This window comes from Gadus chalcogrammus, chromosome 7, assembly GCF_026213295.1.
Source record: "Gadus chalcogrammus isolate NIFS_2021 chromosome 7, NIFS_Gcha_1.0, whole genome shotgun sequence".
Lineage (NCBI taxonomy): Eukaryota > Metazoa > Chordata > Actinopteri > Gadiformes > Gadidae > Gadus > Gadus chalcogrammus.
The window spans coordinates 19,367,308-19,393,747 of NC_079418.1; the positions used below are offsets into that span (position 1 = coordinate 19,367,308).

General features: G+C 45.0%; 1 protein-coding gene across 3 annotated transcripts in view; it reads right to left on the reverse strand.

Moving 5' to 3' along the window:
- The window catches only part of specc1 (sperm antigen with calponin homology and coiled-coil domains 1), a 65,488-nt gene that overhangs the window by 10,977 nt on the left and 28,071 nt on the right, over positions 1 to 26,440 (reverse strand). The window contains exons 4-12 of one of the 3 annotated variants that reach the window (XM_056594320.1): positions 18,867 to 20,404; positions 15,691 to 15,898; positions 13,847 to 13,920; positions 12,850 to 13,025; positions 7,566 to 7,753; positions 6,660 to 6,760; positions 6,493 to 6,565; positions 5,371 to 5,515; positions 2,742 to 2,844 (exon numbers count right to left, since the gene is read on the reverse strand). In XM_056594320.1, the coding sequence (XP_056450295.1) occupies positions 2,742 to 2,844; positions 5,371 to 5,515; positions 6,493 to 6,565; positions 6,660 to 6,760; positions 7,566 to 7,753; positions 12,850 to 13,025; positions 13,847 to 13,920; positions 15,691 to 15,898; positions 18,867 to 20,404 (2,606 nt within the window). Of the gene's footprint in view, positions 1 to 2,741; positions 2,845 to 5,370; positions 5,516 to 6,492; positions 6,566 to 6,659; positions 6,761 to 7,565; positions 7,754 to 7,818; positions 9,938 to 12,849; positions 13,026 to 13,846; positions 13,921 to 15,690; positions 15,899 to 18,866; positions 20,405 to 26,440 lie in introns of those variants that run through there. The other 2 variants (XM_056594318.1, XM_056594319.1) reach the window with 2 other exon arrangements.

A 26,440-nucleotide genomic window follows, 5' to 3' on the forward strand; every position in this document is an offset into this window, starting at 1 on the left:
AACAGAGGAGATGGGATGGCAGAGGGTAGGCATTAAGGAGTATGCAGAGATCTGAGCTCTGCTGCTGAGAGTTGTGATTTATGGTTTGTGTGAGAGAGTGAATGTGTGTGTGTTTCGGTGCGTGTGTGTTTTTCTGTGCCTGTGTGTGTGTGGGATAGGGCTTCAGGACAGTGCATCAGGGTGACCTTTGGTTGGCGGTTTTAGAGCACAGTGACCTTTTCACCCAGACAGGCTGTGGGATTCAAAGCAATAGGCCGCACACTGCACTGGGTTCCAGTAGAGAACGTCTGCTGTTGACGTTTATCGACCAACAAACACACACGCAATTACACACAGACGCAAGTACGTACGTACACACGCACGCCGTCTCCTCTTTTTCAAACATACATCCTGTATTTTTGGTCTGAGTGCACAATTTTTTTCTTGCCGAGGAAATGACTAAGCAGTGTACAAATATTACCATCCAGCCATACCCACCAAGGCTAACATTACAGCTTAATGTCTTTCCTTTCTCGGAACCGACAGGAGGTGGTGGAGCGTAATGATGTTAAGAAATATGTGCCTGCCAAATTATGTTACAGGCCATACTAGTCATTTAGGTTGCTTGAGACTCGAACCCTTGGGAAAAAAAACGGACTTTGTAGCCCTGGGATGAAGCGAGACCACAATCCATTCTGTGAACAGCACACTTCATCAAAGGATAAGGAAGTACAAACCAAAAATTCCAAACAGAGAGTAATTATTGAGCAGAATGCCAAATTAGCTTAAGCTTCTTATTGAGTTCTGGATAGCGGGGGGAATAACAGTGGCGTGTTGCTCGGCTCTTTGGGGACACGTGATCGGATCAGGGGTCCGGTGGAGGTGGAATCTGGTCGTGCTGGGAACAAGGGTCTTTTTTAATGTACTGCTAAATCTGGGCTCAGTTAGGATTGCTCTGAGTTCAGAGACCTGTTTCGCTGGTCCAGCTAAGGGGTTCCCAAGGGTTACTCACCAAATAAATAGAGGAAATCTACTTCCACTTATATTGTTCTTCAATAAAGTATTCCTACAGTATGACTAAAGTTCAAATCAAACAAGGCATGAGGAATGTCGGCATGATAAATGTTTGCTGTGTCCACCCTCAGATTTATCATGCCGACATTCCTACACGCCTTGTCTGTTTAATTTGATCTTCTGTCTGTTTGATTTGATCCAAAGTCCAGCCCATGGGGGACCCAGTATCGACCAAAGAGTGGCCCCACTCTTGTGTGGTCCCCACTTGCCTTTTCTTCTACATCTACACGATAGGCAGTACTGCATCGGAGGCCGTGCTCTCGTCCAAAGCATCAGACTCAGGACACATATCGTCCTTAAACTTCTCAAAGACAAGTTTACTATCAGACAATCGCATCCAGACTGTCTCGGATTAAGAGCTCATCCATCTCCTCGCTTGTTCCCATAACAGCGGCTTGCCGGGGCGTACGTGCACGAGTGTGTGTGTGTGTGTGTGTGTGTGTGTGTGTGTGTGTGTGTGAGAGTACGAGTGGAGTGCGACTAACCGCCGGCATGAGTCTCAGGCGGTCGTCCTCTGAGGGGGTGAGTCAAAGTCCACTGGACTGCGATGGCATGTGCTGACAATAGAAACGATTGATCCCACTCACATTCCTGCCAATCCATCAACAACATGCAACGCATCACAGAGGAGAGGGCGGCCGGGACCTTAAATAAGCCAAACTCTGCCCGCGCCCATCGTCAGGCCGGAGCTACTGATGTTATGTTAGCATCACCATAACCTGAGGTTGGATCAACAATGCTTTCTATAGGGTAACCCTGCCAGTAGGGAACACAGGGTTGACTGTACATGCTACAGGGAATGGGAATGTGCTAAGAGTTTTAACTAGCTGGCTATAATCCCACAGGCCCTAATGTGCTCCTTAAAGCTGCAGTGAGAATAGTTGCTAAGAGGCTGGGCTGTTAACACTTGGTGCCATGGACACAGGGACACAAATAGAAAATAGGATACAATGCTTATCGCACAAAACAAATGGTATGGGTGTGTTTATAAATGATTGTAGCCGTCACTCACACACACACACACACACACACACACACACACACACACACACTCCACCACAAACTCACACACACACACCCTCTCCACCACAAACTCTCTCTCACACACACACACACACACACACACACACACACACACACACACACACACACACACACACACACACACACACACACTCCACCACAAACTCTCTCTCCAACACACACACACACACACACACACACACACACACACACACACACACACGCACAAATGTTTGCTTATATTCTAATTCTTTATCTGTTCTATTTGTTCTAACTTGTTTAATCTTGCTGATTCAATCTCAATAACAATCCGAGACACAACGTGATGTGTGCAAAACATACAGCAGCAGCACCATGCCATCGGAGATAAACATCTCAATGACACCGTCATAAATACCCCCACCTTAATATCCACAACAAACACCAGCCTCCGAGGCGCAGGCCAATCCACATGACGCATTTAAGGAAATCACGCACACAGAGAAGCGTTTGTCAGCCCGCTGTTTGGGTCAACGTCCTGAACATCAATTCCCCCCACCGTGCAGTCTCCAGTGATGAGTTGCGAAAGGGATATTGAAACGTCAGAGCGACACAAATACGACGAGTAGTGAATCGTCCGTGGTGATTATCTTAAAAGGGAAGTCCTCAGCCCCAGCGCGCCCTACCGGATAGCCCTCTGTTTTCTTCTGGCACCACTTCAGAAGAGCGTTGCGCTTCGATCCTCCGAATTCCCGCGCCAGTGCAGCCAAGGGGTCTCTTCTTTCCACACTGCCACCAGGGAACGCATAGCAGTCATGTCGCAGAGAGAGAGAGAGAGAGAGAGAGAGAGAGAGAGACACAGGGAGACATGGAGAGAAAGAGAGAGAGAGAGAGAGACAGTTATTTCATCTGGTGTACGTTTAGGATGTGCAGTTGTCTCTCGATTCATTCTCCACGACCCCCCCCCCCCCCCCCTGCCCCCTGCGTCAAACCAAACACATATGCATATGCGCACGGACGTACACATCTGCATCCGCTGGGTTGCAGGATCCCAACACCCTAACACAACATCGTGAGACTGCATTGTAAACAGCGTACTGAAAGGGCAGAACACTAAGCTGAAATGGCCGCAGTATGGGTGCTTGTCTTTGTTTTTGTGTTTTGCCTACTGTACAGTGATCAACTGTACTGGTCATTTTTTCAGCAAAAGTAAACTCCTCAAGTGCTTTCCAAAAAAGGGATCCCTTGGGTTCAGGTCTGGCAACGGGGCCATGGGAAGACCAGTAGGAGAAAAAGCATAGGACGGGTGGTGCTCGGGCCAAGCTCAACATTGCTCCATACTAAACAGCATTACACCACACTAAACAACATTGCTTCATGCTCAACATTAGTCCACACTAAACAACATAACACCACACTAAACAGCATTACATCAGACTAGACAACATTACACCACACTAAACAACATGACTCCACACTAAACAACATTACTTCATGCCCAACATTACTCCACACTAAACAACATTTCACCACACAAAACAACCTGACACAAGACTAGACAACATTACTCCACACTAAACAACAATACTCCACACTAAACAACATTACTCCATACTCAACATTACTCGACACTAAACAACAATACACCACACTAAACCTTGCTCAACATTATCCCATATTTAACTTTACAACATGCTCAACATTACTCCACACTAAACAACGTTACTTTATGCTCAACATTACTCCACACTAAACAACCTAACTTCATTCTGAACAACATTGCTCCATACTCAACAACATTACACCATGCTAAACATTACTCCATGCGCAACAATAATTCATGATAAACAACATTTCTCTACACTAAAAAGCATTACTCCACGCTAAAATACATTATTCCACCCTAAACAGATTTACTCAATGTTTAAAAACTGAACCCCACCCAAAACAGCATTACTCCACTAAACAACATGAGTTTATGATAAAGAAAATAACTCAATGCCAAACAACATTGATGTATGCTAAAGAAAATGACTCAATGCTAGACAACAACAGTGTATACTAAAGTACATTAATCCATGCTAAACACCAATCCCCCCTGTTAAACATACTCCATACCAAAACATTTATATAGATCTCTGTGCAGCCGAGGGCAATGGGAATACCCTCGAAATGCAGCACGGGGGGAAACCATACATCTTCAGTATAGTGTAAAAAAGTGTGGTGAGGCAGTAAACAAAGAAACAAAAACAATAGCTGCTGCTGGTTCTGCTACCAGAACATCTGCAAATGGTGTCATGGGGTCACAATGTATAGATTACTAACTCAATGTGTGCGAGTGAGATAAAAAGAGAATTTATAAACAAGCTCATAAACCAGCAGGTTGTATTGATCACGTTAGTCTCTGAAGAGGTGACTAGTGACAAGAATTGAGAGGTAGCTGATTGCCAATAACAAAGGACAGTAGGTCAGTAGATAAAAGCCTATCTTAGCCTTCCGTTAGCAATCCGTTGGAAAGAGATTGTGGAAGAATCTGTTATGAATGTTAAACGTTAGGACATTTCTAACAGATTCTCCAGTGTGTCTCTAGTGTGTTGTATTATTTACTTTTTACTGTGATCCAGAGTGACCTAGATTTAACTGAGATACATGTAATTCGTGAGCAGGCAGAGGCAGAGCATGGGAGACTACTGGTTAGGCTGTGGAAATAGGGATCAAACATGGCAGCCATTTGGCTGAGAGTCAGACTCCCTAGCCAAACAGCGACAGTCCGCCAGGAAACTGCTCTCCAACACCTCTTATTAGGCGAATCTATCATTTATTGCCAAACAGCAAATGGTGGTTTTACGATTCAAATCTAGAAATAGATAAAAAGAAGCATAAACAAACATTGATGCACTCTAAGAGGAAATATAGTGTTTCCTTAATGTTGCTAAAATTAGTAGCAACAAGAAAATATGTGAACAGAACTGAAAGAGTTGTGGTGAGATTGATGAGAAAATTTATAAAACAATACAAGGCTTGTTCCACCTGGAACCAACTAGTTAAATATAATCTCACGACTGGGCTGTTCCCTTTATTCTGAAAAAAAAATGTGCATCCGCAAAAGCTCGTTACATGATGTTTTTTCATCGGTTGATAAGGAAGAAGAATAGTGTTGGTCATCAGTCCGCCAAGACGGGAACCTCACACTCCATTCTCAATGCACCAGATCAGGTTGGGAATGCCGAGGCAGGGAGGGCGGTGGGAGTGGAGGGTGGTAGGACCAGGCAGGGTTAGGGTTAGGTCAGGGCGGTGGGGGAGCGGTGGGCTCACCTCAGCTTGCTATTGGGCCGGTTGTAGCTGAAGGAGGCGGTGCGACCGGTGAGGGAGCCCGGGGCTTTGATGACAGACTCCAGCGAGGGGCTCTTCCTCATGAGGTTGGTGGGCTTCAGGTCGTCCCGACACCCCGACAGCTTGTCTGGAGATGGGGATGGGGGAGGGAGAGTGAATGAGGAGTGAGTGAGACGAGATAGAGGCAAGCCTTATAAGGCCCTGAGAGACGCATTTCAGCATCCAGTTGTACAACACCGGGAGTGCAGAGATTCTCCTCTTGGGTGGAGCCCTGACCCTGGCGTTGTTAAGGCAATGTTCTAGAACTCGTGATACACAAGACCATCTTTCTATAGAAGAGTTTTTGCAAAGCTGAGAGCTGAAAGCTGATGGAAAATGTTTACTAAATATATGGCAAACCTTTTTTAAAGGCAGGTTGCCTCAGTCATAGTCAACTTGTCGTATCATTCATATAAGGACAATGATGGTCAATAGACTTCTCCACATGTGAAGGAATACACGTGTCGAACTGTAAAATAGTGTAGATAGACCACATCAGTCTGACAAGGCTGATTTTAACAGACCACATCAGAATACATGAGTCACAAAACATCCATTCACAAGCACACAAAACAACTGTGTCATACCCGAGAAGCAAAAATATGACCAGTGATGACCACAACGATACCATTAGTTTCCTGTTTATATCTTACTAGAGCTTGGTTTGAAAGATTGCAAAATAATTTTCCATGATGATATCCTTACCTCGTTTTCAGTTTCACATATTTAAGGTTGACGGTATTATGACTTTCCAGAACAGCACTCAATAAAAAGGATTTGCCAAAGGATAAGGGGCATAAGACATGTTGCCTGTTGAACGCTGCTAGTTGTGTTGAGTACAAGATAACTAGGTATAAATATGCGTGGGATCCCGGTGAATGGGATGCCATTCTGCGCTTAGCCCTGACCATTCAACGAATGAATACTGTGACATGTCTTTAGCGTGAGCCGAAAGCAGAGCGCTGGACTTCACTGACAGACCATAAAGGTAAACAACTTTGGTTCTACCGCATTGTTGGTATAAAGACAGGGTGTGACTCTCCACTAAATCCAAAGGAAACGTACCAGGATGAGAGAATTCCCCGTGGTTGATCTTCCTCTCCAATGCCTTAGGGAGGGGCTTTATGTACGACAGCCTCTGTAAAGGAAACACAGATGGTTTCCATACTGCTGGGTGGAGCATATGCAAACAATAGATAAGATGGTCATTTTTGCCGCAGCCAGATGTATACCTGGGTGGGAGAGACGGCAGCAGCAGGGGCAGACCGCACTGGGATCCCACTGAGAGGGCTTCTAGGAGTGGAGTGCATCAGCACTGTGTGTCCTGCTCCACCTCAAAGGATCGATACACACATTAGTTGCAATTTGGAGTATTGTCATGGGAGGAGAACCAAATTCAGTTATTAGCGTCCTTTTAAAGCTGTGTGGTGGACATTGCTAGACTTATTACATTTTGTGTAACGATTCGTGTGATTACATTTCACAGCACGGTGATTACAGTAATGTCTATGGATTTGACCCTACAAACACAAAGGTCAACTTTTAAGTCATAGTTACGTTATAAGGAATAACCGTAGAAAGATTTTTCCTCTGCAATAACAGACCAAAAAGTATCTTGTAGAATATCTGCAGGTGAGCGTTTTGATGTATGGTGGTGCACCCTCCTTTACACCTCACACTTGAAATATAAACTCTCTGCTAAATCGAAACCCCCAAAATAAAGCCCAAAAAAAAGATCATTTCAAAATGTAACCCCAGCAACTGACGCGCTGCGTACGACCCACTGAATATTGGGAAATGCCGCTTCGCAAGCTCCCATGATGTACCAACGAACCACCCAAGAAGTTCACTGAGAAAACTTTAAAAGCCATAATAAAACCTCAGTCCAGCCTGAAGCTAAAGTGCTCACCCGAAGCGTCCATCCATCCCCTCTCTCCCTTTTCCCATCATCCGTGGCTCCATCCCTCCCTCCCTCCTCCCCTCATCACTCCAGCCATCCATGACACTGCAGCAGAGGAGCAGATGTTCTTCTCCACCGGCATGCCGCACGGCCAACAGGAAACGTCCGTCTGCGTGTTTGTGTTTGCATGGGGGGCGTGTGTGTGTGTGTCAGGCGGCATTCATGTGAGGGTGCTCACTCGGTCCGACGGTGTCAAACGACTTGATGAGAGACTGGACGGTGGCGCCGCCGTCGGAGTCGTCCTCTGCGTGGGCGTCGCCAGGCGAGGTTGGGGTCGTGGTTGTCCTGGCGATGCCACACCAGTGACCGCCGCCGCCGCCGCTCCCGCCATCTGTGCCGGAAACTCTCCCCTCGTCCCCTGGTGACCTGAGACACACATGCACACACAGACAGTGCGAGGGGTTTCCGGTATACAGAGATTTCAAAATAAGTACAAACAAGTTGGGAGGGTGAAAGGCAACACAGTTTTAAGGATCAAGGAAGCAATGGATGGAATGTGTGTTCTTATAACGCTTGGTTGAATGTTAAAGGGATCACAGAATGTATTTGGTATTGGTCCTCAGTGTCGGTTGGAAATATGTTGTAAAGAGCAGTTCTCTAGTGGGTTTCTGCCCTGAGCTGCTGCTGCTGCAGTCATGACTAGAATACAAACATTTGTACTATCTTTCAAAGCAGGGCGCGTTTGGTCAATAATGACTGACTGGTTCTAGATAGCCGGTTCTATATTTGGAACACAATCTCCCTATGACTTTCGTCCCAGTCCTTGAAGTGAACATTTGACCTCGGGAACCCCGATGTTTTGTGTTTAACATGCATCTTGATGAATACACATGATTTATATGGAGGCAAATTCAGCTCTAAGCTATTCCACTTAAACACACAAAACCAACACACCCAAACTGGAGTGGAGATACTTTATTGTTTGATCTACCCAAAATACAACATTTAAACTGACAAATACCATGGACACGTAGCACTGTGTATACCGTCACAGGTAAAAACAGCAATGAGTCTCTCTGTAAATATGACAATATAAATTAGAACCTTCCAAGTCAGAATAAACTGTGAAGATGATTCGGCAACTGCATAAACTGCAATAACGCCGATGATAACTGGATTATCAACAAATCCTGAGATGCAGAAACAAAAATCCATGCTTCTTCAACCCTATATGAAAGCAAAAGAACCATTTTGCAATTTCTCATCAGAAAGTGAACAAAACAAGGATTCAGGCATAATGGCGGAAATGATTCAACATCATCAGTGTTCAGCGTTGGTATTTTAGAACTAGCCGTTTTAAGATACTTTGAAAACATACTTATTAGAAAAACTACCTTTCTGCTTAATGGTATGGCCTAAGACTATATAAGAGTAATTCTGAGAGGCACAGGTGGGTTTATTTGCTGTTAAAACTGCCTTATCAGCAGTGTTCTGCCAACATGGCCTTAACCATTAAGTAATTCCCTGCTTAGGTGTATAATCACCATTGTCCTGAACATAATTATTGGCAGCGAAGAGACTTTTCATGTAATGGGAAATCAATCGTCTCAAATACAGTGTTTGGGGCAGCGCATGTAATAGGTCCATGGCAATGAGTTCGCACCCCTGGCTCAACAACGTCATCTAGTGGTTTAATGTTCCCACTGCACTTTTTCTTGATTTCCTAAATTTGCATACACCGAGTCGGTGGAATGGATGTTTTAATGAACTGGTTCCAGTAAGCGCCTTCCCAGATATTAACGTCAAGCACCTATCACACATCTACCAGATGTTTCAATACAATAATCGGTCTAAAAGAGATCATTAAAATCAATTGTTGATATTGTATGGATTATAAGAAAGCTGAACAAACTTCAATAAAGAAAAAAAAAACAATTTTGATATTCTAAGGCCAAAATACTGCCTGAAATGTTCAGACTGACATCGTGCTTGTGTACTGTTTCTGGCAGTAGAACTGGACTTGACTAATAACTAGGTTGTTAGGCTTTGGCAATCAACACAATACTAGTTGAACGTTTGATTTATGATTTTTGGGTTCTTGTTTTTGACGCCTCTCTTTCTATCAAAACTAACTGAATTTTGAATAGTGTATATGATTTGTTTAATCTAAAAAAAGGCACAAATGCAACTTTAAAAACAACATAAAAATAAGATTTTTCTTCATCACAAACAAGGAAGTCACAGGTGTAAGCATACATTCACAAATAAAATAATCGAAAATAAACTTTAGAAGTTTTGTCAAATAAAAATACATGTTGAGACATAAATGCTTTTTTGTTTGCTGTGGCACAAACACAGTTACATGTCAAACCAGCATAGGATTTGGCTATGCACTGCTTGAACAACAGCACCCAGTCTGGCTTCTGTTCAGATGCATGCAGCACATCACGTCAACGTCAACTACATGGAGAAACAATAAGTGCAAAGATAACACTGTCTTCAGTCTGCGATGGGAAAGGTCCCTGCCTTGGGGGGTGGGGGGTAGGGAGGGAGCCCCCTCATCGGCCCTCCACGGCTGTCTTGGTGTCAAAAGTGGCCCCGGGGCCCATCCTGGGGACAAGATGGAGAGAAGGGTCAGGAGGACTGAAAGGCAGGAGACGTGTAATACATCACAGTGCTTCACGTAAGGTCAGTATTTCTTTGGGGAGCAAGTTGCCCTTCGTCAAATGCAGTAATTACATTGGAACAAAGCGTTGTTGCAATGCTTTCTTTTATTTTTTCTTTATTTTGCATTGCATCATCTGAAAACATCATCTGAAAACAATACGTGGTTGTGTGTGTAAATGAAACATTAGACTTAGTTTGACTTAAATGCAATCCAACTAGACATGCAAACTACTCTGCTACGTTGCATTTAAATTTGCGGCGCTTCAAACATCACCAGACTTAAAGCTAAGCAGAGCGACTACGTTTCTAATGCGAGTCGTCTTTTTTGAATATCAATCTCAACCATGCAGCTGCCTTGCCCCACTACGAATCGCAATCAGCAGGCCCATTGGTTGCTTAGCTGATCCACAGCCTCTCCATCTGAAGCAGCGCATTAGGCCCATTCACTGGAGTAAGCTCTCTGTCAGGTTTTTTGCTGAGTTGATAGTAATTATAATGAACAAGTATAGGTGTACACTCTTCAAGCCAGCACCGTTGCTGCTGTCTGGGCGGCTGGGCCCTACACACTACCTCCAATAGACCTCCTCTACAAACTTGACATCATCCACGACTGAATGGACATGATTACAGTTCAATTTGGCTATAATGAATGCAAAATTATAAAATGGTACGTGGAGAAATGTGTTCATATGCTTAGCATGTAGGTTAGACATGTTCAAATCATTTCACGGGGAAATGCAGTTGGAAGTGAAATCCTGGCTGAATTAATCATTAAATTCATAAAAGTGCTTTCATGCTCTCATTAGCATTATACTTTGCTACAGATTCCAAGTCAGTGTAATGACCATTGGAAATACGTGCATTGCATTTCACTTTATTTCACTTTAATAACCTTTCAAATGTCCAGCTCGCCTCCACGATATTTTCCATACTACATCTTATCCAGTAAGTGAGCCACGTTATGTTGCAGGGTCATGGCAGTCCGTAGGGACGGCATGACTCCTCGTTTCTCCTCTCCATGCAACCCCTCAGTCAGTAAGCACAATCATGACCGTCCACAGGATCTAACATGATCCACGCTCCATGATCACTATGCTACTCGTGTGCATCGGAAGCTGATGACACATAGCATGAGTCTCATCCCGTCATGCCGTGCAGAAGGGCCGTCTAATGTCCACCGTTAGAGGCAGGTGGTTTAACTCGTCCAACAAGAAAATAATAACAACACCCGAGGGAAAACAGCAGAGGGCGCTGTATACACTTAACATGGACAGGACAAGGCACAGGAGATCCATCCAGAGGGTGCCCTTATAGAACATCGACAAGGACAACAGCCGGGGAGCCAGACAGGCATGTGGAGACAGTCAAGACAAGACAGGTGATGCTAGCAGAGGAGGAGGGCGGGGGGGACAGAGAGACAGGAAAAGGCAGCAGCAGCAGCAGCAGCAGCAGCAGCAGCAGCAGCAGAAGGAGCTCACAAAGCAAGGGAAGGCGGCTTGGCTAAGGGTAGGGAACTCACCTGGACTTCTACATAGGGAGCCTTGTCAGAGGACCATCTTTGACACAATCATCTTGGGGTGCTGCCGGAGGAGGGGAGCGGACGTAGCATAACGGCTAATCGCAGGGAAAAGCTATCTTTGCTTACGCTTCGGAATTTAAACGGGCTAATTGAAATTAGATTTGAATCAGCAGGTTCCATGTTTGACCAAACACTGGCTTCTATTGATTTTGTTGTTCTACACTAGAGACGAATTGTAAATGTTTAAACAATGTTTATTTGCCCCGGTTCCCGATTGTGCAAATGAAGGTGGACAGGAAGAATACAGCAGTGTGTTACGACCAGGCCGAACTTGCCTTGCACATGTGCTCACACACACACACACACACACACACAGCACACACACACACACACCAGACACACACCCACACACAACACACACACACACACACACACACACACACACACACACACACACACACACAGGTGAGCTGCAGTAAAAGAGGCTGGTGGTGGTGAGGTGCGAGGGGTGAGCGTTACTACAGGGCGACACAAGTGAGAGACGGAGAAGGCCTCAGCTTGAAGGAGGTGAATATACACAAGGGGGAAATGTTGCTGGAGACCACTGCCAACAGAGCGTGCCAAATCCCCCCATCTGAACCACAGCCCAGCAAGCAAAGTATTTAAAACGACACAATCCAAAAGGTCTACATTATTGGCGTGCATCAGAGTTTACTGGCAAACAATACATTCAAAACATGTCTCCAAGTATGAATCCCTGATGTTGGATTTCAGCTACCTAAAATGAACTATGTACCAACCCCGGGAGAGAAGGAGACCATTCTACTGGTGCCGGTTCTGAATGTTGATTTATAAAACATGTACAACTTTAATGGGGGGAGGTTTGGCAAAGCTCTGGCAGGATATCTCATGTCTGTGCAGTGCATCAGGAGAGATAGGGAACTGCAGCCCAGTGGCAAGACGTAGGACAAATAACGCTGAGAGAGAGAGAGAGAGAGAGAGAGAGAGAGAGAGAGAGAGAGAGAGAGAGAGAGAGAGAGAGAGAGAGAGAGAGAGAGAGAGAGAGAGAGAGAGAGAGAGAGAGAGAGAGAGAGAGAGACAAACAGACACAGACAGGGAGAGAGAGACAAACAGACACAGACAGGGAGAGAGACAGACAGACAGACAGACAGGCAGACACACACAGAGACACAGAGAGAGAGAGAGAGAGACACACACAGACAGAGAGAGAGAGACACACACAGACAGAGAGAGGCAGACGCACAGACACAGAGACAGGGAGAGAGAGAGAGGTTGGGGTCCAGTGGGAGTTAAAACATGGAAGTGGAGGAGGTACCTGACTCCCTGCAGGCCCTCCAGGTCGCTGGAGAGCTTGGCACTGCGGTGCTGCTCTTCCTGCAGCTGCCTGCGGAGGGCGCGCAGCTCCTGCTGGGCCTCCACCTTGATGTCGTTGGCCACCACCACCGCCGTCTGGAGGTCCGCCTGGAACCGCCTCCACTCCTCCTTCTCCTCCTGGATGGGTGAGGAGGACACCGGGACAGGCATGTGACCAGGTGAATATCCTGCTCCATATTAAGAGGCGCTACGTGGAATTTGCGTGCTACGTGAATTCAGAGACAAAGGGTTCAGAGACAGCTAGCCCCACTGATCAATGGGCTAGCCCCACTGATACGTTGACCATGTAGGCAATACGCTTTGTAGTGACCGTTGGATTCTGACCGGTCATATGCTACATGCCATTTCCTTCCTTCTTTAACAGACTTTCCTGTGTCTCTTACCTCATATAAGAGACACAGTCTGAGAGTCTGAGACGGTGGATCAATTGGCACATTTTTCTTGTTGCATCACTATAGGCAGGTCAGTAGCAGTAGAAGCCAGTCAGCAAGTAAATACAAGAGGATTTGTGGTAGTAACTGATACGAAAGACACACACACACACACACACACACACACTACACACACACACCACACACACACACACACCACCCACACACACACAACACACACACACCCACACACACACACACCACACACACACACACACACACACAGAATAAAGAGTCCCTCTGTTTAGAGACTCTTTATCCAGATGAACATATTGATGTTTCCAGTGAGAAATGATAACTGGGTTGATAAAGGCGTGGGTGGTGGATTTTTTTCAAATGTATTTCTTCGACACTCATGGATTCAAAAGAAATTTCAGTAAAAGTGATGGCTGTGGTGAGGAACTGCGGCATAAGTTAGTGCCAATGTGACGGCTGCAGTGAAAAAGTGAAGTGTCATTGAACGTTTCAGACTGCAGTGGCGGTGCAGAGGGCGGCTGGTTGCCTTACCTTCGATTGTCTCGTCAGGAGCTTGACCTGTCGCTCTGCATCCGCCTTCTGCTCCTCCAGCTTCCTGACATGATCTGCAGAGACAAGGGCCATGAGAAGGTCTTCCCAGCTGTGGAGAAGAACCCTCAGCACATTGTGGAGTACATAAATGTTTGGCCCGTTTACACCTTCGAGACTGTAATGTTGATTAAGGGCAAAACAATTTAATTGAAGTGGATTGAGTTGGACTGCCACTCCCTTCACCTCAGGGTTCACAACAACAATGCACAGTGTGTCTAGTCAGGCACACACCGAGTAACAAACTGCGTTAACAAATCTTCCCTTACAATGACCAAAAGGGTTTAACAGATAACATAAGTTGTGCTACCTTTGAAAAGCACATACAGCTATTAATATATGTTCATCTCGTGAATTTGTTCGATTTCTCCAACGTTCCCATGAATCATTTTAATGGTAAATAGATACAAAATAATTACATGTTGATGATGATTAATTTTCAACAACACTCCCAGACTCCGTCAGCACATTTGAAAAGGTGAGGGCCATTGATTATCATTTTTGATCAAGCGATGATGAAGTCACGGGTCATTTCAACACTACGATGAATAATGGCCAGTATCGTGGATCTGGATTTATTCCGGGCCATCAGCCTATGTGGAGTGGGAGGATGACTCTGTGGTGAACGGACCATGTTTAGGGCTTCCTGCCTATATGGGTTTGTTGGTCTATAGCATGTTTCTGCAATGGAGGATGATTGCAGTCTCAGAGCCACAGTACTAGGAACACATTTCTAAGACTGCATTTCTAGGACTGTGTTGCTATGACCACTTTTCTATGACCCCATATTTTCACATTGTGTGCTCCTAGTAAGAAGAGGATTTTTTTGTTTTTGACTGCCGTTAAGTGCTAAAATAGTGAACTGATGTCGTTAAACGGGCTACAGCATGCATTGTGGGATTAGATCATAAAACCTACATGGCTCCCTGACAGCTGATTGACACCCCAAACAGTTTTGTGGCAGGGTTACAGGGTTTGGTGTCATACTTCATGATGTTGTAAATCAGAGAGCTTAAAGTTGGGAGTCACAGATTTTCAATGGTAATTTAGTACAGCGTCATCATTGGTTCACATTATTTTCCCTTTAAGATTGCTGTTTCCTTTAATCAGGGAGGTTGTCATTGAGGACTTGCCTTCAGCAACGTTATTCCTGAGGTAATCCCCACCCTCACTAGTACATTATACAGCCTGAGAAAACTACAGATTTGTTGTCATTGGGAGCACTGACCGAAAGCCTGTTAGCCTGCTATATGCTAAGCGTAAATTTATTTCTTGGCTTTAAGCGGTCTCTAAATGCATCTCCCAAGATTGACTCGTATTTCAGCACGACTGGTCATGGAGCATTTTAGAAAGAGGAAGAGGCTTTTTAACTCTGGTAGAATCCAGAACATCAGTTAACGGTCAGAGCAAAAAGTCTAAATAAAGCATCTCCATCCAGCTGCGAAGACATAATAGAGGAGAGCCACCTGCTCACCAACCACTGGGCTGCTGTTCAATCCCCTCGCACTGCAGATTAGTGAGGATTGACGTATTAGACAGATGTATAAAATCTTGGTAATTCCCAAATTAACCAGAGGGAAAGATCTACGAGATTAGTAGCAGACCTGTTGTCACCGTCTATCGGGAACCTGTGCCCTTTCAGCCTTACAACAGACAGTCAAAGTAGCTCCATTCCACCCAAAACATCTACAATCTGCGTCAGCCTGGTTTAAAGGGCAGGGCGGACCCCTTCATTCCCACAAAGCGGGAAAGGCCCCGGAGCCCCTGGAAACAGAGCGGCTACATACTCTCCATGTCCAGGACGGTCTGGTTGGTGTGGAGGTGGACGGCCCTCTGCTGCTCCACCTGGTCGTCCAGCTCAAAGATGGTCTCCTTCAGCTCCTTCACCTGGTTCTCCGCCTGGAGGCCCGCCTCCTCCAGGGCGCCCACCCTGGACACCAGCTCCTGCTCCAGCCGCGCCGCACTCTCCTGGAGCTGCTGGCATCGGCTCTCCGCCTGCGTGGAGGGCGAGTGGAGTGGGTGAGTGAGTGAGTGAGTTAGTGGAGTGAGTGAGTGAGTGAGTGAGTGAGTGAGTGGTGAGGTGAGTGAGTGAGTGAAGTGAAGTGGGATGTGAGTGAGTGAGTGAGTGAGTGAGTGGGTGAGTATACACACATATTTTATATATTTGATCTATTTGTATTCTATAGTATTTTATTATTTTTCTAAGCGCAGATAATACTGAGTATGTAATACAAAAATTTCACTACATATCCTGCATGTGACAAATTAAAACCTTTGAATCTTTGAATCTTGAAATAACAGGATTGGAACACGGAGTCAGTCAAGACATGGGTAAAAATAGATTTGTGTTAGACTCATTGTTGGCTGGCACCGTGGCAGCGTTTATTCATTCAAGATTAATCTATGGATTTTCAAATCGATTCAAGCCCTGTGATGAAGCACCCATAGAGAAATGTGCTTTGCCTTGTCAAACAAGCAGCAAAAGGAAAAATAAATGGTAAAATCTCCAACCATCTAAAAACACACAAAATTCGACAGAGCATTCCTATTGATTCATTGCCTCATCATTTCAGCAGCAATGCCCTGTGCATTTTGATCCACCGCAATGTCCCAACAGTGACTGAACTTCAGCACATACGTCCAACAATGACAGAGAGCAATTTAGGCAGGCTCACGGAGACTCATGAAAATTAACGTTCACCGTCTAGATGGGGTATGACGATCACTGCTCATCTAGCCCTTTAAGCCCCTCTAAAGATCACCGTTGAGGCCCTTGTGAACAGCCCTGCTGTCAGGGACACTGACACATTACAGCAGCTCCCCTCAAGTCCCAAGCCCATGGAGCCACTGCTAACGTAGCTGTGTGGTTCCCCAAGTGACATTGTATGACTCTAATAGAGCACGATGTGAGCAAGAGAAGCCGTGAACTGGCCTCACCCGTCCGCACCCATGTGGCAGAGGCCAGTAGCATGAGTCAGAGAAGGTGTATGTGTCTGTGCACGCGTGCGTCACCCTAGAAGAGGCACCACTCTCTAACATTGTCCAACAGTGATGACATTGAATGTGACAGGGGTGAACACAGCCACACCCGGATTCCCACAATAAACATCTCTGCTGTTGTTTATCAAGTTAAGGGCGGGAAACCACCCTTAACTGTTATGCCAACAACCACGCAAGTGCTAGTTGAGTGAACATGGGTTGTCAACAGCCGCAGAGAAAGCCAGTCAGCAGAGGGAATCCGTCCAAATGAATGTGCCAAATCCAAATGTGCAATCAAAAGAAAGTCAAAATGCTGCAAGGAAGTTTAACAAACAAGGAGCCATGATCTCATGCTTCAAATGGGAACACATTGGCTTCCTTAAGGACTGAAATGTTTTGAATCAAGAAATAAGTAAATACCTTTAACATAAGGCATTTATTTTAACCAGAAGCCTCTATTAATCGAATGGCCTAAACCTATACAATGTACATTTTTCCCGATACATAAACAATTTTTTTTTTTTTTAACAATAACGATTTAGAATAAAGTATATTCACATCAACCTTGGGATTTACTCTGCTCACCTTTTTCTCCACAGAACAAATTAGATCAAATCATATTTTTAAACCAAATGTATGGCTCTATTGAAAAGATACAGAGACTCTTAGTGTAACTGTAAACTTCTAATTTAATCTCATTCTACCAATTCTGAATTAGTCCAATAGGATTATAAATACACATTTATTTTAATTAATACTTGCTCAGTTCGACGAGTGATTAATAATAGGATGTTCAAATTAAGTTCACAGTTTCCAGAAATCTTCAGCTTAGGGAATCCATCTAGATAATGAGTGCACTGTGTAAACGCCAGCTGAATTTGAATGAATGAAGTCAAAGTGCTTTGTTCCACAGTTGAGTCTCATACTTTGCTTATTTCATTCCTTATATGCAGCAGTTAAATTAACTCTTTCTCTCTGGAGGCAGTGTTTAAAAACAGAAAGGTCTCCTTTAAGCACAGTTGGCAAGTTAACTAGACCAACAATGTTGACTGAATTCATTGAGTCACATGTGACTCACTCCCATGAATGCCCCGGATTAATATGCAATCGCACAAACGAACACTGCACGCACATACCCCAACGAAGCAAACCAATAAAAGTGCCCACCATAAACTCGCAAAGAGAGATTGAATTAACACAGGCCATAATCTTGTGTCCAGCAGATCCTCAATATATATATACTAGCACAGGTGTAGTAAATAGTACTCAAATAAATAGTATGGCCGATATCTGTCATATGCACTGGTACATTCAGTAATAAAGCTCTTCAAAATGTAGTGTATGCCGACTGTCTAACAAGAAACTCATTACATAAACAAATTATTTCCAACATTCCACATTCAAGATATTTTGACAACGAGTCTTTCTAAAACACATCTTTTTGTATGTTTTGTTACATATGAGACACATTCAACCTTACTTACTTTTAACGGAAGGCAAAACATGAGTAGACCATAATAATATATTAAAATAATAATAGTATTTTTTCCTTAAAAATATTATCACTATAACTTATGGTTGAGAAACTGCCTGTCAATATAATTTCCTGTGCGATAAATAAAGATATCTCTACCCATCCATCTGAATCTATATATTTTTCTAGTTCTCAGTTATACTCTCTGTACATGTACAGAGAGTATAACTGAGAACTAGAAAAATATATAGAGTATGTATACTACTTCTAAACTGAGTGCAGTACTTTAGAAGAACCATGATACCAACGCAACTGAGTGCAGTGCTGTAATAGTACCCTCAAACCCCATCCAGACAGAGTTCAGTGCTGTAGTACTACCCTGATACCGTCTAAACAGAGTGCAGTACTGTAGTACTACCCTGATACCGTCTAAACAGAGTGCAGTACTGTAGCAGTACCCTCATACTGTCTAAACAGAGTGCAGTATTGCAGTAGTACCCTGTGCTGTACCTTGGAGATGGTGTCTTTAGCGTGCTCCGCCTCCCCCTGCGCCTGCAGCAACTCCTGCCTGAGCTCCGACAGCTCGACCTCCAGCCGGTCCTTCTCCTCGTGTGCCGCCTTCAGTAGCCCCTGCAGCTCTGTGCTGTCGCTGGCGCTCTGCATGGCTTTGAGCTCCGTGACCTTCTGCCTCTCGATGTCCACCTGGGCTTTGAGCCGGCTGTTGTCCAGCCTCAGGCCCTCGCCGCAGGCCCGCTGCCCCTCGGCGGCCTTGGCTGCCTGATCTCCGACCTGGGCTGCCATTTCCAGCTGCTCCTGCAGGCCGTCCCGCTCCTCTCTGAGGCTGCGTGCTTGGGCCTGGGCCTCCTGGTGCTCCTGCTCCAGGGCGCGCAGGCTGCCCGTCAGCTGCTGCTGGATGTCCACCAGCTTCTCCCGCTCGAAGCGGGAGCTCTCCACCAGCTCGCCGTACCGCTGCTCCAGCTCGGCGTGTCGTGGAGCCTGGCTGCCCAGCTCCTCCTCCCTCTGGGCCTGGGCCTGGGCCTGCTCCTGGAGCCGCCCCGCCAGCACCTCGTTCTTCTGGGCCACCTGGTCCACCCGCTCCCTTTGCTGCTGGAGGGAGGACTGCAGGAGCCGCTTGTCCTGGGCCAGCCGCTCGTTCTCGGCGGTGAGCTCCTGGACCACCTGCTGCTGGTCGGCCAGCTCCTGCAGCGTGGCCTGCAGCTCCTCGGCCGTGCTGTGGTGGCTCTCCTCCATCTTGTATATCTGGTCGGTGAGGCTCTGCACGGAGACGCCGGTCCCCGCCGCGCCGTTCCCCGCTGGTACGCTGGTGGCGTCGCTGCTGATGCTGCTGCAGGCGGAGGTGGAGTGGGACGGGATCTTCTCGAACTCTGAGCAGTCGGGGGACGAGGCGTCCTTGATGTCAGCGCTGGAGGAGAGGGAGGATCTGAGTGGGCTGCCGGCGGAGGGTGGGCTGTTTTCCCCAGGAGGGGAGGCGTTTGAGTCTGACGGGAGGCCGTTGAGCATGGGCTTGGAAGAAGCCTCCAGGCCCAGCAGCGTCTCCTTCAGAGTCTGGTTCTCCTCCCGGAGGCCGGCCAGCTCCTTCTGGAACTTGGCGTTCTTTTCCCTGAGCTCCCCGACCATCACCAGGACGTCTGACACCTGAACCGGCCCATGCTCGGGGGACGAGTCTTGGGACGAGTCGGACCCCGGTGTCTCTGCGGTCGGGGAGGCGGCGGGGGCCTTCTCTCTGAAGCGCTGCAGCTCCATCCTCAGGTTGTTGATCTCGTTGTCCTTGGCCTTGGCCTCAGCCTGGAGCTCTTTGACCTGGGACTCCAGAAGGCCCTTGTCCGGACTCTCCGCATCCCCCCGAGCCCTGGCTGTGCTGCGCGGGTGCCTGGCTATGGAGGAGAGGCTGGACGTGCTGGCACTGGAAACAATCTTCTTGGCAGTGGAGTTCTTGAGATGCTCTCTCAGAGAGACGCGGTCCCTGGTGATACTGGTGGGGAGCTCTTTGGGTGCAGGGATGCCGGACTTCTTGTTCCCCGTGGCACCTTAACGAGAGAATAGGAGGCATGTTAAGGTATAATAATAATAATAATAATCAGTACACCTAGAGGACAGGTTCAGGGGACAGATTGCAAATGTCCTTATATAATTATATGCACCAAAGTTAATTCCCATATAATTATACGTACTCACATGCAGTCTGAAAGTACTGAAATAAGTAAGAAGTAACATAAGGAACTTCTTAGACTAGAAAATGTCCACCAAAAGACTGAGATTTCTCAATGAACTATTGACATTTAGCTCCTCAGTGAGCTAGAAACATGACCCTCGTCTTGAAACCAATATTTGTTTGTTTACCGCGAAGGTTAACAAACATAACATTCAGCAGTTGGGAAACCAGCTTACACTCCAACAACTACAGTTATATGCAAGAGGGCAACACTAATACATAAAACCATATAAATCTACGTTTCCATCGGAGAACCTATCCCCAGGAACTAAGAACCTTTGGAGGAACTCACAAGGGCCTCAAGTCTGTTTCCACCCCAGGGACCAAGGTCAAAATGAGGTTCCGGGGATCATTATACCCCACAAAAATCGCTGCTCTGCGATTTTTTTTTTCTCCAAAAGTACAGGCACTTTGCAGCGTTGAACATTTCTGATTGGTCGAGCAGCCAACTCGTGGCAATTTATTCCAATAGGTCGTAAAAACACTTTGCTTACTTTCAGATCAGGCTCACAATAAATAAACCACACAAAAAGCTCAGATAAAAATGGGACAATAAATATCTCATAGCCGAGGGGAATTATGATGAATGGGTCATTTATCCATGTTTAATTTGGAGACCTTGATTTTTGAGGTTGTAGTCTGATAACTAAAAGTAGGCTATCTCTCTCAAGGAGGAAAGGGGGTAAACATTCTAAAGATTGGCTTGCAGCACCGACTGCTATAAAGATTAATACATACGTAACAAGAAAGCTCTAATAAAATTCATGTAGTTTCCAATATAGTGTGATACAGTATTGTTGCACTTTCTTACTTCAGCTGACTAATATGCGTAACCTTCGTGGGGCTTTAGACCGCGAAGTAAACGCAGACAACAAAAAGCTGAAGGAACCTTTAGGTTCCTTGTACGCTAGTCCCTGGGACTAAAAGTTCTTGGTACTTTTGGTTTAAAAAACGCGGCTGATGTCTTCTATTTGTATTCACTTGTTACAATAGATGCCATTCCTCAGTGAGTTCATATTGCCGGTCACTCTCAGCAGGCCATTCAGGCCTTGTGTAGCGGCTAGATGACAAAGAGTGTCTGACTGGCAACCTCTGTGTGTTGGATCACTGGGGTCAATCGGTGCCCTGGCAGAGTTCCACTGTGGCATTTAGCGGCATTAACGTGGGCCGTTGGCCGGGGACCTTTCCAGACCAAGATGGCCGACGAGAGCAGTGTGCCGGCTGAATAGCCTTTATTGTTGTTGTTTTTTATAAAATCAGCAAACAGCCACACAGCCACACACAAACACAGCACACACACCAGGGGTGAGATGGGCTGGACGTTTCCAATGGATGACAATGGTCTCCCAGCACGTGGAACATTCCGGCACAAAGTGGCTTTGGCCGCACATTAACACAAAGAGAGGGCCTGTACCACCACACACAAACATGCACCCCCACACACACACACACACACACACACACACACACACACACACAGTCAGTCATCAAACCAATAGGGCCGACCGACACACAAGGCAGACAGGCAGTCTGTGTGCAAAGATTGACAGGGCATATCTACCGGAACAACACACTTATGGCTTTGACAGGCATACAAATACATACACACATTTTTTACAGACAAGCCACTTGGCCTAGTTCAGCATGGCTGTCCAAGTAGCCTGGCTTTGACAGACACTTCACAGAGACTGATCCCTAATTTAACCACGACGGAAACAGGCCTGCCAGGTCTATATCATAGTAGTCCAGATCTCTGGTAAGCATACGCAGCACGTGCTGCTGTGGTGGAGAGGGAGAACGGAAGCACAGAGAGAATAAAGAACACAGAGGAGATGTTCACGACAAAGCTATAGGGCTATAGGGAGAAAAGCAGGCTCTTATTTGAGTCACAAGGAAGTCATTCGAAGTACATTCAAAGTCAAAGTGTTTTATTCATCCGACGCAGGGCATAACACAGGAGGGGTCATCGAAGAACAAGTGGTTTCAAAATGCATAAGGGTTCAGAGGAGATTTAAGAAAATGTTCCCCGAGTGACACTCAAAATAATCGGTGTGTCTTGGCTTTTAGTTAAAGTTGCTTCCTTCACAAATCACCCCAATGAAGAAAATGAGATCCCTATACCCATGTGCAACACTTCCTATCAACTATTCTCTCTCTCTTCTGATTATCACACATTAGCAGCATCAAAATTATATTTAACATTTTTAATGTATCTAAAAAATCCGCCATTTCAAAGAAGGAAAATAACTGACAGAATGAGGACACCATGAGTGCCAATGGTAAATTATGTAATGTTGCATGGCAGAAATGGCATGCTGTGATGCGCATCGCTATTGCATGCTGGGTAATTCGTCAACCACACAGTCAGGAAGGGACAATGCATCTGTTCTAGAGCGGGTACTGTTGCGTTCCATCTTACTGTTAGAGAGAGAGAGAAAGATGCAGAGCGATAGAGCGAAAGATGAGTTAAAACTAAGAGAAGTCAGATGTATTCATGATCTGGTCACTTTCCATTAAGATGACAAGTCCCACTTAATGCTGCCGACTCCACACCATCAGAACCAGCTCTCAAAGCTCAGGTCTTCTCCAGCGCTGAGTGAATGAAACCCAGATGGAGCACATGAACCCCATTGTCTCTTTTTACCCATGACATCACAACAACTGGCTTTATGTGGGGTTGAGGATGACACAAGTCGGAATTATGCGAGCAGCGTGCATCAACAGAATCAAACAATTGTGAAGCCAATGATGCAATCTCTGGAAAAGGAACTTCTGGTTAAACAGCTGAGGAACATTCCAACGAAGAAAGCAGAAGGAACTCAGTCCCTAGAAATCCAAGACCCTTCTATCGCAGTCAACGGCTGCCCGTCCATTGGAGTCCATTTAATCAGAAGTCCCAAGACGTGTTGGCTTACTGTACAACCTCATCCCCTATTCCCATGCCTGAACAGCAGCTGCAGAATGTCTATCGCTTTAATCTCCTTCTCTCCTGGAATCAGGACATGAACAGCTACTGTGCCGGCCAAAATATGTCTCAATATGTTTCAATGCGAGGAGGTTATATGGAACGATTATAAGTCATTAGTTTGGAATAGAGGAACAGCAATGGGAATATAAAATGCCAAGTTTGCATTTTATGAGTAAAATATGGCACGGTGCTTTGAGTTTGAATGACTGCAAAGCTCACCTCGAGTTTAGCTTGCCTTAGGGGAACTGTGGGGAAGGTACCAATGAAGTTTCAGACATAAAATAATAAAAAAAACAATAAAATTGGTTTGCAGTATAGTGATGGCTAGAGTACAGCTATTCTTTGGGAAACTGGAAATTCAGCCAGAGAAAATGGCCAGCTAAGACAAAGCTCCTGTAATACAATGAACTCCACTGGTGTCCATAGTAGAGAATTTATGAACTGGTAAACAGATGTCGATAGATTATTTAACCAAAGAAAATTGCTGTAGTGATGCAATATCGGTTGGGGAAAATATAAACTATGACTGAACAGACCAAAAATATGACATTTTGCCATCGCATTTAATGGTAATGTTTCTATTGTATTTCCATTTCTCGCTCTAGGTCAGCACAAACAGGTGTCAAGCTGCAAAATAAATGACCAAGAGATTAACCCTGTCTTCATCCCAATAGAAAATAAATCCTCACACAGTTGGGGGGAAACTTGCACTCATTGATACTAAAGAGCAAACGATAAGCAGACACAGACTTTGGATAGAACATGGTTAATTTGCTACAATAAATCAATGAATTTCTATTGATGGCCTTCCAAAACCCAGAAATAATGGAGACTAGAAATTCTATGGCGTAGATGTAGAAGGTCAAATAACAGTGCTTTCTTGGAGTACGGAATCAATAAACAATCATCTTATCTTGGCTGTTTTGTATGTGAAGATACATTGAGGAACTCTGGGGCATGGGCAACGTGCCAAACAGGAAGACATGAACTGCCAGCTTCAACAGGCCACTAACCAACCCATTAAAAACAACTCCAAATGACCTAATATGGTCCACATTCTAATTTCCAGTTATGTTCTCTGGAGCATGCTCAATAGCTTTGTTTCTTTTAGGATATGTGCATTTCGTCTTTCGCATAATTCCTGACCAAACATACCTCACCTTGTTATCAATTTATTACTTTATGGCAAGTTGCTTCCTTGAGCACAGTAACGGTCGGGAAGGGATCCTCTGATCGTAATGAAGATAAGCTCTTCATTCACAGCTAGGGGGGCTTGTTGCTGGACTCCAGAGAGTATCACACAGCTATTGTAGTCATTCATGAGTCTGTTCAAGAGTGCAATGAGGGCAAAGTGCAGTGTCTCGCAGAGATACCAAAGGGTTAACGACACTAGGTGATGTCCACAGCTGCTTGAAGATCCCTGGCATCGGGGATGACAAAGTGGCTTAGTGTGAAATGTCAGACATGATCCTGTCAATAATTTCTCACTCTCACAAGCTTTGCTCCCACCCCTTTTCACCACTGGTGTTCCAGGAAGAGAAATGACCAGTACTTTCCAGTCATGTCGGAGAACAAAAACATGGGCCCATGTGCGTCTTCCTGTTGTCTGGTATTAGCCATGTCAGAGAGCTGCCAGGGCCTGGAGGGGGTCATCAGGAACCTAGCCTTCAGACATCCGTACTTACCAGCATTCCATTCCTCTTACCGGTCCAAAGAAAAACATGGCCATGACGCTGATGGGGATGAGTTTGCATTGGTCCAGACCAAATAGAAGGTTATAAATTATTCTTAACCTCAACACTAATTATGGTGTACAAAGTCATAATGGAACTATTGGAATATAAACTGGAAATAACAGTATAAATAATATGATGTGAAAGGTAATGTAGTACATTTATTTTTGGCAGATTTGTTGAAATTATGTTAACATCTGGGCGGCAATCATAAAATCAAAAAAGATATTTATAAAAATCCAGTATCCATGGCTGTCAAAGGCGTATAATAAGCCCGGCCAATCATTTCCATTTGCTCAAATTAAATTATTGGAGGTCTTATCCGTCCGTCTACCTACCTACCAAACTACCTGTGTGAATTAACTAAGGCTAGGCAGAACAATTGCTAAAGCTAAGCTAGCAAACTAGTCAACTGTTTTGGGGGAGTGGCCTTGGAGGGAGTCCTGATGGACGGCCGGCATCAAAAACATTTAAATTCCTTTAAATTGTCTGGCCTAGCATTAAGTTTTGTATATAAATAAATAATAAATAATAAAAATAATTGGTATGTGTCTACGTAGAGGTGTTTGGCTAATGCTTAAAAGTAAAAGTTTCAATAAACCCTGAGCTATGTCCAATAATAGTGACTATTTTAATCTCTGAAGGGCAATGTTCCAATGATTGCTGGCATCTCAGCTGTATGAGGTTTTTAATCTGGAACATTTTGTGATTTAGGGGTAAAATGCTTGCTTTGACGCCACAATAATTGATAAGTGACATGAATGAAGACCAGAATACAATACACTGATAGTTGTCATAGGCTGCCTATAGCTACTCTTGACATGCTTGGGCCCGTAACGTCAATATCGAGACGGTTTTTACGCAGACATGAAAAATAACTCATTTGGATGGAAGACCTCGTATAATGTGTTTAAAAATGCATACATAAATAAAAACGGTGACATACATTGCAAGGTTACACTAGCTACAATGATATTACAATCACAACTAGACATTCAATTCATTTTCAAACAAATCTCTACTGACACAATACTAAGGGGAATTTTGCAGAACATGAAAAGATAGTATTTGGGTGAAGGACGCATAATATGGGCAAGGACATAATCTTATGTGTGTAACAAATGATAGATTTGTGAGTTGATGAGATTAT